Raw genomic sequence first — 18490 nt, 5'->3', positions numbered from 1 at the left:
GACTGCTATGGAGTATTGTTAGCTTTAGCTTGACAACCCACTCAGAAATTGAACTTACAGCACTTGGATCTATATCAGGCCCTAACTGTGTAAACCAGGAAGCTGAAATTTCAGTTGCATTTATGCCCTCAACAAAGTCAGCAAAGTTATGGAAATGGAATTATTTGGTACTTTTTATTGACTGTATTGAGCTGGTTCCTACTTGGATTTATATTTTTCCCAGTTATGATCAGAGTGGCCAGTTCCTCATCGCTAGAGCTACAGAAGGACATATCTTTATTCTAGATGCCCGACCTTCAAAATTATTCGAAGTTCTAGGATATGTAGGTAATATATGTAACAACATTAATTACATTGTGTCTTCATTATTTGCTGTATTTTAAGTATACTTGCTGGTTAGACTAAGCCACTCTTCTTCATCGTACTTATTTTTTAGGAGGACTAAACGTGTTTTTCCCACCTATTTCCCAACCATATTTTGTCCTAGCCAATCGGTTGTTTTTTCCTCTGCAGTTTTAGCTAGCAAATGAACCAATACTACTTTTCTTCTTCCAGGACACACATAAGTCACAGGGAAGAGAACAGATTAACTGGCCAACTGCTCACAACTCCAGCACAAAAGTAATAGTGCTGGCAAAGAATTTAAGACCTTTGTGGCTTTCCATATGAGAACTTAGACTGAAAAACTGTAGGTCATGATAGCTGGGTGCAATCTCCTGTTACAAATGTCCACCCCAGACATCTTTAATATGGGGACTGATGGAATTATCAGCTTTGATGGTTGATACTGAAGAATAAAAACTGATGGAATTTTAACTCACAAAAAAATTCGTATGAAATTTGTAAATTTGTTTATGCAGTCTCTCAATTCCAATAACATTATACTCACAAATCACATGTGTGCAGATAGATCTTCATCATAATTTTAAGTATAAAGGACATTACCATTTTAATTGATTTTGACAAATATAGAATTACATCTCCTTAGATAATTTTCTGAATTTGCCTGATGATGTTCCCATTGTCTGGCTGGCTGCTTAGGGGATGGCTTTTTTGTGCTTTATCTGGTGGTTATCAGCAGACAGCCTCAAAATTGCTAAAATTCATGCTGGATTTAAACTCACATTTGAATGTTTAATGTAAAATAACACTCTGATGCTTAGCATTTTCAGCACCCAATGCCTGAAGCTGAAGTTGTGTGCATGCAGCACTTTCTGAAACCAGGTTGTGGCTTGTCTGATATTTTAATACGAGTTCAAAACTGATGTGTTCTTAACAGGGATCTTGTTTTGTTTCACATGGATCTTGTTTTGTTTCACATGATATCTTGGTAAAAACAATGTTATCGTGATTCAGTAACTACTTGCATTGGTGTTCCCTACCTGCTTCAGTTTTGGCAGATGAAGTGCTGGGTCTTTCTCTAGTTTCTGACTTCAAGAACGACTTAGTTGAAGTGGTAGTACTTCTTAATATAGCAGAGGTCCAGCGAGCAAGACTGGAAATTTTTTGTCTATCTTCAGCACTCACAACAGGTAAGAATTGAAATATATACTATGTGATACATTTCTAAGGCGAGAGCATATTATTGCCTTCCCTTAACAGAAAATACTAACAATCTTAACCTCTTTCTTCATCTTATCTGTACATTCTTCTGGGACACCATTTCTCATACAGCAGTCTGTAGACTTATAGTCAGCTGAATCATTTCAGCAGGAAGACTGTGAAATGTTGAGGGAAAGCCAAGGATGGAAGGAGAGAAGTAATTCACTTGCAGAATTACAAAGCCACCACTTAACTACTATTACTGGTTGTTGTTGTTGTTGTTATTATTATTACCGCTACCATGTAGGCAATGCACAAATCCAGCCACAAAGAGGTCTTGTGCTTAGCATCACCCATATGCAGGCTAGCATATCAGGTGTTCAAAGTGGAATCAATCTCACCAGCCTCTTCAAAGAATTATTATAGGTATATCATAGCTGATTAGGAAAAGGTTAAAGGTTGATGTATCTCAAAAAATAATGATTGTTTGTTACAGCTTTTCTGTGTAAAAGCACCAAGTGAAAAATCCACTGTATTTAAAAAATATTAACTTGCATTCCAATAAGGAAAGTTTCATAGAAACATTCAGTGGAAAAATTGCCACTATGAGGAAACAGGGAGAATCAAGGAGACTTAAGAATGGCGTACCTCCATTCACCTCCTGGAAATCTGGCCCTGTGTATCTGCCACGTGCGATGTACGTGTTGGGACATCACTGTTAGAATCTCTGTTCACAAGCTGGAAGTAAAATGAAGGGAACCTGTGAAGTCTTTCATTAAATTGGGTAACCCATGCCAAATTCTCAAATACGGTTCATGATTTGTTTTATATATGCCATCCTGAACTGTGAAATATCTTAGTAATTTGTTTGTGTCATTCAGGATACAGCTATGATATTATAGCATTTTAGAAGTACTATAAGCAAGAAAAAATGGACCTGAATGTCATGAGTGATCACAGAACTTTTAATTGTGACTGATATTTTAGGAATATCTTAAACATATTCTAGGAATGCATTGACTGGGACACTTTCTGGAATCAACTGGGAACCCAGTTGTCGTGAAAGGGCTAAAATGCATTAACTGAGGCACACTGCAGGCGAATGTTGCATTTGGTGTCCTCACCATGCAGCCAGCACAGGACAGGCTTGCTTGGCGGTGGCACTATGCACTTCCAATTTTATGTGTCTTCCACCTAAGAACTGCCAAATCAATATAGTTTGAGGTTTCAGTGATGTCTTCTCTCTATCACATTACAGCAAAAGGCAACCTGTGTTCATTATTAACATAATTATATTTTTATATCATTTTACTCACATTATATGCAAATGAATTACCAACAAGCCTTTTGTGGAGAAAACTTCTGCAAAACTGTTAGTAAGCCTAGTATCAGATTTTCTAGTTATTTACGTATATTTTTTAAAAGGCCTTACAATTTACAAGCAAGAAATCAATTTTCATTGAAGTTGGTATTTTCTTTAAATATCCACTAATGCTGGGGTTCTTTTTGTGCCCAGTTTTAGACATATAAAATGGGGCTTGATTTTCAACGTTGCTGAAGATCTACAGTTATTGCATTGATCTTAATTTCAAGTGTCTCTTTAAAGCTCAAATTAAGCAACCAAAAATAATAAAATGTCCTTCTGAAGATGTGAAATGAAGTGTTTTAACCAATACCACCCAGGCTATGTGTACTTCATGGCAGAGATGCCTAAACAGGTTCTAGGTGATAGCAATGATGACATGAACCTCCATGTCAACTAATTAGCATTGCTTATGTAATACTCAAGAAGCAGGGTAAATTGGTGTGTAGAAGTTGTCGCATCACTATGGTTAAGCTGTTTCTAGTACTTTTTTAAAGCTAGTAGAGCTATCTCGCTGCCTCACTGCAGTGTGCTAGATCAGCACAGCCCACAAAGTTAAAGCTAGGTATCTTGATTCCCAGTCTCCTCCTTGAAAACACATCATGCTGAGACTGGTTTTCGTAATTACTTGATAGGTGAAGCACCTGCATTAGTAGTAGTGATGCCTCTTCCTCCCTGTTTCTTTTTTGAATCTTCTAGATAATGATAAGTATGTTAATGAACAAGGAATGCTTAATACTAGTGCCATTAAAAAGGAGCAATATGATCTGGATTACCCTTTGAGCTCAGCAGTCAGACTGAAGGATAACATTGTGTATGGCTACTGTACCTGTGCACCTTTCATCTGTAAATACCATCTCTCTGAAAAGGTAATTTTCTGAAGCTGCATTATTTTGGATGATGGTTAAATACAGTCAAACAAAGGCTGTAGATGAAGTGAATGTAGCAGAATATTATCTTACCAAAAAAAGTCTCAACACTAAAAATGTCTACTCCATCCATAAGCATCAACTTTCAGTATCCTACCACCTGCTCAGAAACTTGGCAAAAGCAATCTCCTTGGCGTTTTTTGCCAAATATTGGTTCTTAAAACTCATATAGCTTGCGGGCACTTCACGTGTATCTTCTGTATTGGAGCTGTGCTTTTGTGCAGTCTGCTGAGTAGCCTGAATATCCAGCTATTGAAGGAACTGAGCCAATGTGAGCCCATGACTCCAAGACACAACCGCAAGCCCAGCCCAGCCCTGCCACGCAATGAAGTAGCGGGGGATTCAGGAAGCCACTGTCATTGCTTGCTGGTGAACTGGAGCTCTCTGCAGCTCATAGGTCTCCCTCAGTTTAACAGTCAGGTCAAGGAAAAAGGTGAATCCAAAGGTGAGCATTCCTCCTTGACAAGCCCCGTATTTTCTGAGCCAAGAAACTCCAGGCCCAAACATACATACAAACAGCAAACATACAGACCCTTTAGAGAAGATGAGAAGCAAATCAGCAGCATAGTAATGGTACTGCTTCCTGAGCTCAGTAATCCAACAGCATTTTAAATTGCAATGCATGTGATAACCCACAAAGCTACCATTAGTCCTCTCCAAATGGCATAGATATTTCTGTCATCTGGACTGCTGCTAACATTTTGTTTGTTTGGCAGAATATGTTGGAAGATCCATCAGTATTTTTATCAGGGAAGAAGACTCCTAGCAGTCAGTTTGGATCAGGGTTCCTCTGTTTATCACCCAACAGCCGGTGGCTGGCATCAGCAGCAAAGGATGGTGTTTTGTTCATCTATCATACATTTGCTATGGTAGGTAGGCATCCAGACACAGGCTTTGCTTGGTTTACATGAGAAAGATGTATGAAAGCTACTTTCTTTCGCTGTAAGCTTTTCTTCACTTGAATATAAGGTGTTCTAGAAAAATTTAGGTTGAACATGAACTGACATGGCATTATACAGTACAATTGTTTATATAATGAATATGTACATGATCATACAGGGTACTTTCTTCTCTGGTACACTTACGGTAGATATTTTTTCTACTGTTCCTTATCTCCTGCAAAATCAATATATTAGAAACTTGCCTCATCTGTAGTCAAAAATTATGAATCATAAATCCTAGTCTTCTATATACTTTGCATTGACATTTTGGATTGAATTTTATCTAAAAATAAAGAAGCATAATTTACGGGCATATTCAATTAGAAAAATGTATTTGCTGATACTGCTTTTGTGACTTTTCTAGGATTTACTTGCTCAAAAGCATTGTCACTCATATCAAGGAGGGGGAATCAGATCCATGGTATTTTCTCTAGATGGAAAATTCATCCTCGTTAATGGCGAAAATGATGGTGCCCTAGTGTGTCTGAAATGGAAGTATGTATAAAGTGACAGACCAACATTGGTGGTGTAAATTCTTGTGTCCTGACAGACTAATTTTTAAATCTACTGTGATTCTAGACTTCCTTTCTGTTAGTCTCAAAGTAAGAAGAAGAATTGGATAAAGATAATATCACTGCTCTCATCTTTAGAGGCCGTCTCCCTAGCTCATGAAAAGCTTCCCACCAGTCTTATGAGGAATGTCTTGTACTTTGGATGTGGTTGCAGTACAAGATATAGGAGTATCTTCTGCTAAGTATTACCCATACTGAGCTTCTTATCACTCTCAAATAAACCATCTGGAAGGGGCTCCCTGGGGGTGTAAGGGATATAATCTCATGAGATACTATTTTAACTCAGTGATTAGGATGCATCACAGCTTTAATGGGAATTGAGCTGTGGCTATAGAGAGCTCTTAGGAGACACTAGTAGTAACACTTGAAACTACAGCTTTTTGTGGTGTAACAATGTTCAGGTAGCTGCATAGATTAAAGATGAGTCTGCCAGAGCAATATTTCTAATCTGGGTAATGCGTCTTTCAGAATTTCTAATTCTGTGGAAACTTCACTTAATTATGCAATTCTAGAACTCAAACAATATTGAATCCTATTTATAAATATTGAATAGGCATTTTTAAACAATTGTGCTATAAAGAATATTTAATACTTTGTTCTTTTCCATAATACACAAAAAATACATTGATTCCTTTCTGTTTACTAGGAAGATAAATGAAATTGAGGTTAAGGAAGCTGCTTTTCACTGGCAATCTCTTTTTGCTATACTGAACAAGTCTACTTCGAGTGAAAATGCTGTTTTAAAATCTATGGCAGAATGGCAGTTTGACCCAGCATCCACATTGGAATCACTTCCAGAAGAGAAATTTGAGGTGTTTTCTTTATTTTTATGGGGGGAAAAAAGTTTGATCATTATCCTAAAATTACATGTGATAACTGTCCTCAAAACAAACTCTGATCCTTTTGTAGAAGTAGAAGGATACCCCTGAGGATAGGCTGAATATGCTTAATTATTAATTTGTGGAATAGGATTATCAAGGAAATAATCAAGGATTATTATCCATAACTTGATATCAAGGATTATCAGGTTATGGGAGGATGACATTCACATTTAATTCCATTTAGTTTCACTTGGTTTCTTCAGCCACAGAAAACTCTGTGAAAGTCAGTTTCTCCTCATGTGAAGTTACGCGTCATTCCCAGTGTGAGGTTACTCTTACACATTGTGTGTTACTAGTTGTATATGTATGACTAGCATTGTATATAATGACTAGCAGTCGTTATAGAGATTAGTGCAGTCAGCCTGTTTAAGTCAAAAGGCTTTGCATGATAGCAAGGGTTTGCAGGATCAAATCTGGGGACTGGTTATGGATCAAAAATGTTGCAACACACGAACAAATTTTTAATTTTATTTCTGTGTCTCTTTCATTCTCTCTAAGTACCTGAGATGGATGATAATGTCCTTAATTTCAGGAGGCACCACTTAAATCTTCCAATGTAGAGGTGACAGAAGAAGATGGAAACATCACCAGTTCGTGTTCAGCCAGTACCAATGAAATGACGTGGATAGGTCAGAAGATGAAGAAGGTACTTTCATAGAACAAGTATTAAAGCTGGAGTTCTCAAAAGTCAATAGTGATTTGGGGTGCCAAGTTATATGCTGTAAAGGAATCTAGTTTCTAAAGCGTTTCTGACACTTGGACCTGTCTTTAAGGCATTGCGATCCAGACTTTTAGAAATCCTAGGTCAAAGTTACAAACACATGAGAGCAGGTACATAGCACAATAGGAGCTCTAAAGGCCAAAAGACCACTTCTACACAAGGAGTAAACTGCAGAAAAATTGCCAGAGAGATTGGCTTCGACTTTTTTCTTATACATGTCATGAAGTTGCACAGATTATTACCAGAAATCAAGCAGGTGCTCTCTTCTTCCCAAGGGCCGGAGTAACCAACAGCACTGATAAATCAGTAGTCAAAAATGTGACATTAATTACAAAACCCCCATGGCTTATTTCAGGTTGAGGTGAGTATGTTATGTAACCAAAGTTTTATAAGTCTACAGAGAGGGGATTTAGTGCTTTTGGAGCCTGGAAACTGCTGTGTTAGATTATTTTTTTCCCCAGAAATATGAATTTAGGGATGCTAGCAGTTTTTTTCTGATGTGAGCCAGAGCTGTGTATTTTTTCCAGCTTTTGGGGTTCAGTGATAGGACAAAGCAAAATATCATTGCTTTCTGGGTGATCTCAGGAGTGACTTTCCAAATTATGATGCAGTTTTATGAGTGACTCAGGTTAATCTAAGACATACTGCCACTGAAAGTGGCATTCTCTCCATTCCTCTCCCAGATGTATACTCCTGTTTGTGCTTTGATGATAGCACTCATGCTTTGGTGTCTCTGTTGGGATTTTTTGGCAAATCCATGTGACTGTGCATGCACACATGTACCACATGACTACTAGTATCAGATGGGAACAGGTGATGAGAAGCAAAGGTTGAAGGGCAACAATGTGGTCCTAGGTTATTTCAAGCTGCTCATCAATGTCCTAAGAGACTTGCATCTGACTTTTGAAGGATGGAGTCCATCCGATGTCAGAATGATACACCCCTTCCTTTCAATCAACAGACATCATCCCACTTAAAGTTATAAACTTATTTTAGAAAGCAAATTTCAGAGGTGTAGACTAATTGCCAAGTTTTCCTTAAGAGATGAATTGGCAAGGCTGTAAGGGCAGAGAAAATTTCACTGCTTCCAGAATGAGTAACAGATGTTAATTTACTTGATTCTTTAAATATCCCGCTAGAAATGCTTAGTGACAATCTGGCAGTAGGCTTTACCCAGTTCATTGTGTCTGTAATCATTTCACTTGTAAGTACTTCTTTCTTCAATGTTTTCTTACTTTTAAGCTCTGTTGCCGTACAGCCAGTTTACAGTGTGACCTGGTTGTACAGTCTTTTTTCTCTTGAACAATTCTAAGAATCATCCTATTGAATTAGCATTGCATCTGTTTTAGTTATTAATCTCTTTGGAGTTTTGTTTTCTGCACAAGATAATGTTCCTTTAGAATATTTCAATCTCTTTTTCTCACCTGTTTTTGTCTTTCAATAATATATTTGTTGTATGTCAGGTCATTAGAGAAGAGACTCAGAGGTTTGCTAACCAGAAGAGCGAGCTGCAGATGGGAATTAAAAAGCTGCGCAAAACTGTGAGTTTCTTACAAGGGTAATGGCTCAGCTTACCAGTTTTGTTTACAACTAAACTTCCTTTATGGCTATCAGCTCTAGCACTCAGTTACGTTTTTGTCTTAAAATCTGAGCAGGGAGCAGGCAGGTAATAGAGATGTGCTTCTTCAGGGACTATACACTGAACCTGTCAGGAACTAGTGTCTCAGGTTCTCAGTTTCCTTTGCTCCAAATAAATATTTTGTACCACCCTTTTACCTTGAGCAATCTGTCTCCTCAGCAGGCTAGCTTCTGCCTATCTAACAACCTTCCATTACAGAAACTACTGTCCTCTCCTCTTCCATTTCCTTACATACAAACTGCTATATGCAAGCGAATAAGGCAGAGGGTCACCTAGAGCAGTCTGCCCAAGAGCATGTCCAGACAGATTTTGATTATCTCCAAGGATGCAGACTTCATGGCTTCTCTGGGCAACCCGTTCCAGTAATCAGTCACTTTCACAGTAAAAAAGCGTTTCCTGATATTTGGGCAGAACCTCTTGTGTTTCAGTTTGTGCCCATTGATTCTGGTCCTGTCACTGGGCACCACTGAAAAGAGTCTGGCTCCACCCTCTTAGCACCCTCCCTGCAGGTATTTATATACACTGATGAGATTCCTCCCAAGCCATTCCTTTTTCAGGCTGAACTGTCCCAGTTCTTTCAGCCTTTCCTCATAGGAGAGATGCTCCAGTTCTATAATCACCTTCATTGGACTCTCTCCAATATGTCCATGTCTTACCTGCCTCAACCTGCTAGCAACACTCTCAGTACAGCCCAGGATACCACTGGCCTTTTTTTGCCATGAGGGCACGTTGCTGGCGTGTGTTCAACTTGGTGTCCACATGTATGGTGCTGTTCCTCACCAGGTACAGGATTTTGCGCTTCCCTTCATTTAACTGTATGAGATCTATAACTACTTAATACAGTGATAACAACTTTATAAAGTGCTCAGCACCAGGTGCAGGAATTGCAAGAATTTGCAGTTCCCTTTTTTGAACTGCATGAGACAGATAACAACTTAATAAAGTGATAACAACTTCATAAAGTTCTCAGAACCAGAGAATAAAGAATTGTGTATTGCAGGTGATTAGAAAGTATACACAACTTCACAGGTAACATGCAAATCAACTTTAAGACAAAGATGAAATATATTCATGGGGTACTTTCTGGCACTAGCTACAGGCAGCACATTCTACCAATTACCGTGAAGCAGTTAAAAGTGGAAGTAATTAAAATAATTTTCTCTGATATCAAGCTCTATAGTGTTAAAAATAGCATTTCCTCTATTCACATTCAAATTACTTTTTATTCCTTATACTTTAAAAAAACAGATTCAGAAAATGATGCATGAAAATGAACAGGTGCCAGACATTGAGAAACTGGAGCAGCAGGAGTTCAACCTGGATATAGAAGAACAGGAAAGAGCGCAAGCAGCGGCTGAACAAGAAGTGGCCAGGGTATGATAGAATGGGGGCAGAACATTTTAAAACTAGCAGTGAAAAGGAGAAAGAATGCTTAAAGAACAGAGGATGATCTCAAAGTTGCTGTTCACTGCTGAGAAGCAGGAAAACTTAAAAGTATTTTAAGTCACTTTTTGAAGCAGGTGAAGCTGCTGATGCAGACATCGCAATTGGAATATGATCTATGCCAGAAACTATAAATCTAACACTGTGGCCTTGGGCACATTGCTGAAGTTCTGTAATGCCTTACTTCACATATAAAATGATGCCTTTCAGTAGTATGCAATATAGTTTTTGGAGAAAATAGCTGTGATAGTCTAAGATGATGAAATATTGTTAATTCATTTCATTGGTTAGGTCTGTTTCAATTACTCAATACAAATTGCCCATATCTTGTTATTTCACACCACATCTTGTTATGTTCTCTTCTGTATTTTGAAAGGTGAGGAAGGAGATTGAGATGGAGAATTTAGCCAACCGCTATTTGCGGGATGTCATCAAACATGAGTGCTGGGATGCTATGTGTGTAAAAGGACGTGCAATTAAGGTAACCTCTGATTTCTGACTCATTTTCTGCAGTAGTTTATTGATTGCTTAAGGTACAGAAACAAAATAAATAGAAGTATAACACATTTCTGATTTGCTTATGGTATGGGAAAAAATATACTTCTTCCCAGGGCTCATGCAAATCTTTCATTTTGTTCATTTTGTCTGAGCCTGGCTGACTTCACCTTCTAAGGTAGATAAGAGTTCTAATATGGAAAGAAGAAACTCTTTAATTCCGTGATCGCAGAGAATATCTTTATGCAGTGGCTAAAAGGAGATGTAATATTATTTTTCTGTGTGCAGTCAGTATGACTTCTGCTACACGGAACAAAAAGGCAAAAGTTAACACTGATTTTGCCTATTTTAAACAGAGGGAGATTAGTCAAGCTGATGGTACGTGATTATCTCAAGGGTGATGAAAGACCAAGTCATTTTACAAAAAATGTAGTTCTGCTGAATTCCGTGAATAAGGAGGTCGTGTCCCTAGATCATTTACAAAAAAAAAAAAAGAAAGAAAAAAAGCAAATTTTAAACCAACCGTTTTCATTACCAAAAAGGCAAATGGTTTTTGTCTTACCTCTGTGTTTTTACTGTATTGTCTATATTAATTGATCGTCAATTTTATTCCTGATTTTAAGGAGTCTTTATAACTGTTTAGCATTCAGGTATTGAACAAATTAATTGATAGATGCTTTCTGAAAAACTTTTACTTTGGATTTTTGTGTTGATTTTTGTTTTTTGTTGTGTTGTGTTTTGTTTTTTCTTTTTAATTTGAACAGTGCTTCCATATGGCTTGTGAAGTGACGAATTATCCGCTGAAGGAACGTAGTGAAGAAGAGCTGGCAACTTTGGAGAAAGTTCTGCAGTTAAAGAAGATTGAGACAGCTGATCTTAAGGTACAATCTCTTTGAAGTACTGGATGAAGACATTTCAGATCAGGATGTTCTGAGTTGGCATCTTAAGCCTTCTTTACATAGATATATTTCTAAAGTCCATTTTCTTCCTGTAGAAATTGTCAAAAAAAATGTAAAAAGATAAATAAAGATTAAATGTTTTTTTTACTCAGAACAAATGTATTAGTACTAAAGAATCCCAGAATAGCTGAGGTTAGAAAAGCCCTTTGGAAGTCATCTAGTCCAGACCTCCTAGAGCAATTTACTCAGGGCTGTGTCCAGTCAGGTTTGGAATACATCCAAGATTGGAATATTCCATAACCTCTGTGAGCTACCTCTTCCCATGTTTGACAACCCTCACAGGAAAGGTGTTTTATTGTGTTGAGTTGGATGTCCTGTATTTCAATGTATACTCATTTCCTCTCAGTCTGTTGCTGAGCACCACTGAGAAGAGTCTGGCTCTGCTGTCCTTACTCCCCACAATCACGCTTTTATATGCGTTACTAAGATCCCCCCAAGCCTACTCCTTCTTGAGACTAAACTATTGTAGCTCTGTCAGCCTGTCCTCTCATGTTAATGCTTCAGTCCCTTACTTGTATTAGTGGCCTTGCTCCAGTATGCCCTTGTCTTTCTTGTACTGGGGAACCTACGAATGGATCCAGTATTCCAGATATGATAATTTCAACTTGTATTATTTTGATCACTGAGCTTAATTGCAGAATATAACCTCTAGAATTTTTTCATACATGGGCCAGTGGATCGTGTACCAAATTAACACAGTTATCATGTTTGTGATATACAGGTTCAGAAGAGAAATTTTGAGATTGAGTCTGAGACTGTATTATCTAAGGAAGAAGGAGAGAAGGCAGAAGAAATAATGGCTGATGATAGTGCATCTTTCTGCCTGACTGGAAGTCTGAGCTCTCAGTATGGTGGAAACACGTCTATCCTATACCACCAATGGGACTTGCACACCAGGGAGCAGAAAGTCAATCAGATAGTATTATTGAAGGTGATGTCTTCTTAAAATTGCATTGATGCCGTCATACCTGTTGGTTCTCACAGCAGTCGCAGCCACTGTTAGATTCTGGGCATACTGACACTATACAATGGAGAGTTGCACAGGTGTCTGAGCTACTGAGATGAAAGCTGATAAATGCACATAGTGCAGTAGAGCACCATGTGGATTTGTCAGCTCAGGTCTGGAAGAAAAGCATTTTTATGAAATTGGTTACCCAATTTGAGGTATCTGTATTTGCCCACTAGTGCTTCAGTTTAAGAGTTTGTATAGCCAAAGCTAACTTGCACATTTCAGCATGCCCTGTGAAAACATGACCTCTTCCCATATTATTTGCTGCTGAATGAAAGATCAGCTGCATCCTCACCCTATTTCCTTTCTCTCCAATCTTGCCATCCCTTCATTTGCACTTTACAATCTTTCCGTTATTTATTATTCATTACTATCAGACTCTCTTACTTCTCTTATCCTGGCCAGTTTATTAAGTAGTAAACATGCTACAGATTAGGCTTCTTAAGAAGTTTATCTACAAGGGTAGAAGTGGTTAAACCACTATAAAGCATTGCCTCCTCAAGCTGTAAGTGGTAGCAGAACTCAATGATTGTGCATTGTAATATATAAAATCTGGTAGATACACCAGATGGGGAAGAAACACAAGAGGAGCACTTTTAGATGTAAGCTTGGATGTAACAAGATCTTTCTACTGTCTGGCTTTAAAGACATATGTTCTGTATCTAAGTGTAGGTAGAACTTCAGTGTTCTTGGCCTATGCAGCTGGCTTGCTGAGAGCTCGATGGCTGACTAGACATTGAGCACAGCCTCTTTTCTCCCAGCAACATTGTACCTTATCTGCCATCCTGCCTTATTACATCCTAGCTTATTATTATAGTAGAAATCAATGAAATAATCATGGACACAAATATTTATTGTAACACAAATTGCAAACAGCTAAGCATCTCAAAATGTGTAGTGATAGAACTGAAATCCTTTTCATGTTTCATTTTAGTAAATTGGCACCGTAGGAGACGCACGTGGTTTTCTCTCTTAATATTCTACTTTTCTTTGTTGAAATAAATTATTTAGGCTAAAGGAAGAATTTATCCACTAAGAATATATGCTTTTTAAAATCGTGATAAAGGTCTCAGGTGTTTAAAAAAATTAGTTTCCAATGTTTGTTTATTTAATGGGCACATTTACTTGTATATATCAGACAGAAAATCCCATGAAAGCATATCAAAACTGCAGGTTGCATCACTTAAGAATAAGGAAAGTATGTCCTTAACTCTGCCTCCCTGCACCTGTGATTTACAATATCTAGATTTACAGGTCACATGTTTTTTTCTTTGAAGGCCCTTCTTCTTTCAGCTGAAAAGTGGAAAAAACAGCAAATACAAGGCAGCCTAATATTTTGTCTAGTTTTGGCAGCAGTATGTTTCTTTCAGAATCTTTGTGAAATGGCAAATATGTAGAGGAAAAGCAATAACAATTTCTAGGGGCAAAACAAAAAAAAAACCTGATAATTTGTCCGCCTCCATTTAACAAAGCTTGAACTGTGCCCTTACGATTTTCACAAAAGGACTTTACCAGTTTATATCCCTGTCATACATACAAATACACACATTTATGATTCTGATGGCTTGAGAAGTGGTATATAGTCACGGATGGATTTGATCTATGCAGTATCGCTCTTTCCTTTTTTGGTATTCCAGGACATCATTTACAAAGTGAAAACTGCTTTTAATAAGGAATTTGACATAGTTGCACAACAAAAGGAGCAGGAGATAGCACAAGTGAAAGAAAGAAACCTGAGGATCCGAGAAATCTTGGCACAACTTGACCTCCAACTAGATGTATGGGAGCCAGCTCTTACAGATGATGAGATACCGGAGCAAACGCTCACTGTTCAGGATTCAGAGGTGTCTGCAAAATAAATCTTTCTCTTTCACCCAATCAAATACAGTTCTCTAATTCTTCATATTTCCAGACACTGTGTCAGTACTGAAGAGCCTTAAAAAAGATGTGTCTGTGTACTTAAAATCATCTTTTTGACTCTTTTGCTTCCCTTTCCTTTTTAGGGAGAAAGCTCTTAATAAGTCAATCCAAAATGAATAAAATGTATACAGTATTAATTTATTGCTGTTAAAAGTTTTTAATTGCCCATACATTCAGTAGATTTTCCCTCTGTTCCTGACAATGAGATTCAAACCAGGCTTGCAGGGATTACTTCCGTAGATGAGGGTCTCTCTGTTTTCTCTAAGCATCATTTTGAAACTAAGTAGTATCAAACTAAGTATCTAGGTGCTAAATACTTAGCACTGTACTTATAAATTCAATTGATGATTTATAAAGAAATACCATATTTCTTATGCAACATATTCCACTGATCTCATTTGCTCTTTTGGTCAGTCTTTCTCCACTTCTCTCCCACCAGTCTGTGTTATTCCACTGTCAGAAAAGGTATGCGCAAAACACAACTAACATCAACAAACATGATGGTAATTTGTATTTCAGCATTTTTAAATGTAGCTTTTGGAGCTGTCCAAAAGAACAATTTTCTTCTTGAGGAATATTATCATAGAGCAGAGATACAAAAAGCAGTAAGAATTGGTATTACAATATCTTTCCAAATAGTCCACATGTGATTATGTTCGGAGAAAAGAACCCTGATACGAACCTCATTTTCTTCATTCAGATTAAAGCTGAAAAATACTTGACTCAACAAGAGAGAGAGAAAGCAGAAATGATGGTGAAGCTTGAAATGGAAAGACGCCTTGCTGCTACGGTACTTAAAGTAGTATCCTCTTTACTGAACAGGCCTTTGTCTCTGGTTAGGCTGATTTAGTTACTGCTGCACTGGAATGTTCCAGTAATGTAGTATGGGAGAATCAATTTAAAATGGTAGGTAATGATGATGTGTGCCTTTTCCCTCTTCTTGTCATTTACAGTCAGAACTACATAGACTAGCTGGGGAAGAAAAGATTTAGTATTAGGCTCACAATTTTTAAAAATCTGCTTAGTAGCAATTAAAAATACCATATGAGGTGACGGAGGACTAGATACATTTCTAAATGCATGCTACTGCTCAATCCAGAGCTTTGTGCTTGATATGTGTTTGTTGACTAAGTGACCTCTGTTCTTCAAGGATCAGACTAGAAGATCATAATGTTTTCCTCTGGCTTTAAAATGCATCTGTGAAACACCTAAGATGGTTCTAGCCCCGAAAGAGATGCTACAACTTCCTTCATCCCAGTCTGCCAACTGGCCAGGAGTAGTCAATGCCTATGTATTCTTTCCAAAATTGCCAGAATGGCAGTTTTACTAAGTAATTTCATATATGGACACCTGTCCACCAGAAAAAACTCTGAGCTTTTAGAATTTCGGATACATCACTGAAGAGCATTAATCTACTAGTGACACACAGTATATTCATATGGGTGATCTAGATATGAACTACCCTATTACCATTCCCAAACTTCAAATTAACACACTTCCTCTTGTACTGTAACTTTTTTTGTGGCCATTCACAGGACAATGAAAGACTGCGTGCTCTTAATGACATGATGGGTGGGGTGCTAGAAGTCAGAAAGGAAGACATCTTGAAAATGGTGAGCTGTGTTTCCTTACCACCAAGAAATACCTTTCATTAAATTCGGTGCGTGCTATAGTGTGTTAGTGTGCTGGTGGAGACTTAATATTGCTTTTGAAGCATATTTTCCTTTAATACTTCCAGGATATTCCTCCACCTCCTTTTATATCCAAGCCTGAGCATGTCTGGAATGATGAAGAAAAGAAAATATTTAGAGAACATGAGAAAAAAGTCAAGGAGCTGAATGAAGAAAAAGAAAAGTATAGAAGGGTAAATTAAAATGAGAAAATGAATGGTTTTGTTCACATTGCTCATGACCAAAGATTCTGATCTTCCTCAGGAGCTACTTCTAAAAATGAATACTAATAAATAGAATAAATGAAGAGCACATTAACAAAGATTATGTGGCATATTAAATAAGTCCTAGCTTAGACAGTAAAATAAGGCAGTCTCTACTTATACCAGTTAATATGTGCCAAAACTTGTGGTATCTAGGAAAAAGTAACTTTCCTTCACAAATGCACCAGTATTCCTAAAATGTTTTTTCCAGGTTCCATTCCCAGAGTTGCTGGTGCCATACACAAATAATACCATGATATTTATTCTTCAAAGTGGTATTTGGACAACATAACTTGGTAGCCTGGCAGCACTCTCCTTCCAAACAAGTAATTTCTGGGACCTTTGGGCTGAAGCATACAGTTCCATATTGTGCATTCTCCAGCATGTGATGTACTGTATCAGAGCTTCTTTGTTCCTCCAGATATAATATTGCTGCTCCTGTCCTTCCCCTCCCCAGGCACTGGAAAATGAATTAAAGAAACTTGAAACTTCCATTCAGGAAACAACACAAAAATTTGATGAGACTGTGTGCAAACTCTCTGAAAGGAAAGTGAAATTAGAGATGGTCATCTATCAGGTATCACAGAGAACATTAATTTTTCATCTCTGCCTCTGTGTAGCAGGAATGTTAACATTTTTTATTGCAAACTTTTCACAGGAAGAACTCAAAATAGTCAATCTTCTTTATGCTTTACTGTTGGATGAAGAGTTGGACACTAGAGGAGCTGGACTTCATAATTTCCTTATGAAAAAAGAGAAAGAAAAAGTAAGTTATCATTTGGAATGCTGTTATTAGGAAAGGTGTAATATTTACAACATAGTTTCTTGTGAAAACTACTCTTTCCAAATCAAAATTTTGTCATAAATTATTTTCTGACAATTTACAGGGTCACTGATTTTTTTCAAGTTGTACAGGTGACATACATTATAAATAACTATGTACAATACATTAGTAAAAATAGCTCACAAGGTTTTCTCTACAAATAAGAAAGTGGCGGTTTCATCAGTGTATATGAATGGCCATTCGGTGCTACTGCTGGCTGAGTTTCATTCCTGGAATCTTTTGGGTTTGCTGTAGGTCAAGACTGCAAGAACAATCCAGATAACAAAAAATAAAATTGAAGCTTACATAGACACCTGTGAAAATGCAATAGCTGAAGAGAAGGTGAGACTCTTGAAAAACACAAGGAGATTCAGAAATTAAAGTTAATGCTGTTTCTTGATAATGAGAAGAACATACTTCATTGTAAGCATGGGATGAGTTCTGTCAACTTGCTGATCACTGAAATTAAGCAGTAAAGAAGAGTATGAGCCTAGAAGAATTTGTTAAATAGTCTAGATTGCCGTGATGCTTGGGAGAGCACCATATTCTGTATTCCTAAGATATGGGCAGGTTGATGCATTTTTTTTTTTTAAATAGCATTGTGGTGACAAGGAAACTTTCTGTTTTCCTCCTAGAATCTGGAATGTGGTTTTACAAAGGAGTTTGCTGACGTACCTGCCAATCTCCTTGATGAACTTTTCCAACTTTACAAACATCGACCAAAGTAAGATACCCTTTGATTCCATCTGTTCAAGTACTAATATTTCTTGTGTGTCAAGAATGAGAATGATATGTCTAAATTATTTTGATAATCAGTAGACTGCCTGCCTTTTATTGGATAATTAACAATGGTTGATTTCCTATCATACAAAGGATTGCTGATTTAAGTACTTGCATTGTGTAAGGTGAATAAGGAAATGTATTTTAAATGCAATTCAAATAATCAGTTCTCAAATACATATATTCTTATATTTTGTAAGATGCAGTCTTACCTATTTGCTTTTTGCCAGAGACTGAGATTATAAAATGTTCAAAGTTTTTTGTGAGCTGCTTTTATGCAAGAGAAAATAAAAAGTAAATACTATGTGTACTGTGTATGTGCACTAGGACCCCAACGACAGAATTTCTCCGTGACACCACTAACCCCTATGGGGATTGTTCAAGCTCAGATGAAGATTACAAAAATACACTTACCCTTTTAATGAAAGCCATGGATGAACTGGATAGTCCTGAGCACATGCCTAATGGTTTAGACCCATCTATATGGGAACACTTTTGTCTAGCTAGACGAAATAAAATGGAGAGTGAGGAGCTGGTATG

At 37.4% G+C, this 18490-nt stretch overlaps 1 protein-coding gene across 5 annotated transcripts in view; it reads left to right on the top strand.

Annotated features, from left to right (window-relative positions):
* The window catches only part of CFAP43 (cilia and flagella associated protein 43), a 52356-nt gene that overhangs the window by 22738 nt on the left and 11128 nt on the right, over positions 1–18490 (top strand). For 4 of the 5 annotated variants that reach the window (XM_075423690.1, XM_075423688.1, XM_075423687.1 and 1 more), the window contains 21 exons: positions 224–327; positions 1392–1532; positions 3605–3774; positions 4551–4703; positions 5140–5270; positions 5994–6159; positions 6761–6874; positions 8413–8490; positions 9837–9962; positions 10408–10512; positions 11291–11407; positions 12207–12416; positions 14132–14338; positions 15115–15204; positions 15950–16027; positions 16153–16278; positions 16805–16924; positions 17006–17113; positions 17426–17512; positions 17806–17894; positions 18278–18485. In XM_075423690.1, coding sequence (XP_075279805.1) covers positions 224–327; positions 1392–1532; positions 3605–3774; positions 4551–4703; positions 5140–5270; positions 5994–6159; positions 6761–6874; positions 8413–8490; positions 9837–9962; positions 10408–10512; positions 11291–11407; positions 12207–12416; positions 14132–14338; positions 15115–15204; positions 15950–16027; positions 16153–16278; positions 16805–16924; positions 17006–17113; positions 17426–17512; positions 17806–17894; positions 18278–18485 — 2728 coding nt within the window. The remainder of the gene's footprint in view (positions 1–223; positions 328–1391; positions 1533–3604; positions 3775–4550; positions 4704–5139; positions 5271–5993; positions 6160–6760; positions 6875–8412; positions 8491–9836; positions 9963–10407; positions 10513–11290; positions 11408–12206; positions 12417–14131; positions 14339–15114; positions 15205–15949; positions 16028–16152; positions 16279–16804; positions 16925–17005; positions 17114–17425; positions 17513–17805; positions 17895–18277; positions 18486–18490) is intronic. The other variant, XM_075423691.1, reaches the window with a different exon arrangement.

This window comes from Opisthocomus hoazin, chromosome 6, assembly GCF_030867145.1.
Source record: "Opisthocomus hoazin isolate bOpiHoa1 chromosome 6, bOpiHoa1.hap1, whole genome shotgun sequence".
In the NCBI taxonomy this organism is placed as follows: domain Eukaryota; kingdom Metazoa; phylum Chordata; class Aves; order Opisthocomiformes; family Opisthocomidae; genus Opisthocomus; species Opisthocomus hoazin.
The sequence above is the reverse complement of the archived record's forward strand: the minus strand, read 5'-3'. Positions and strand labels throughout refer to the sequence as shown.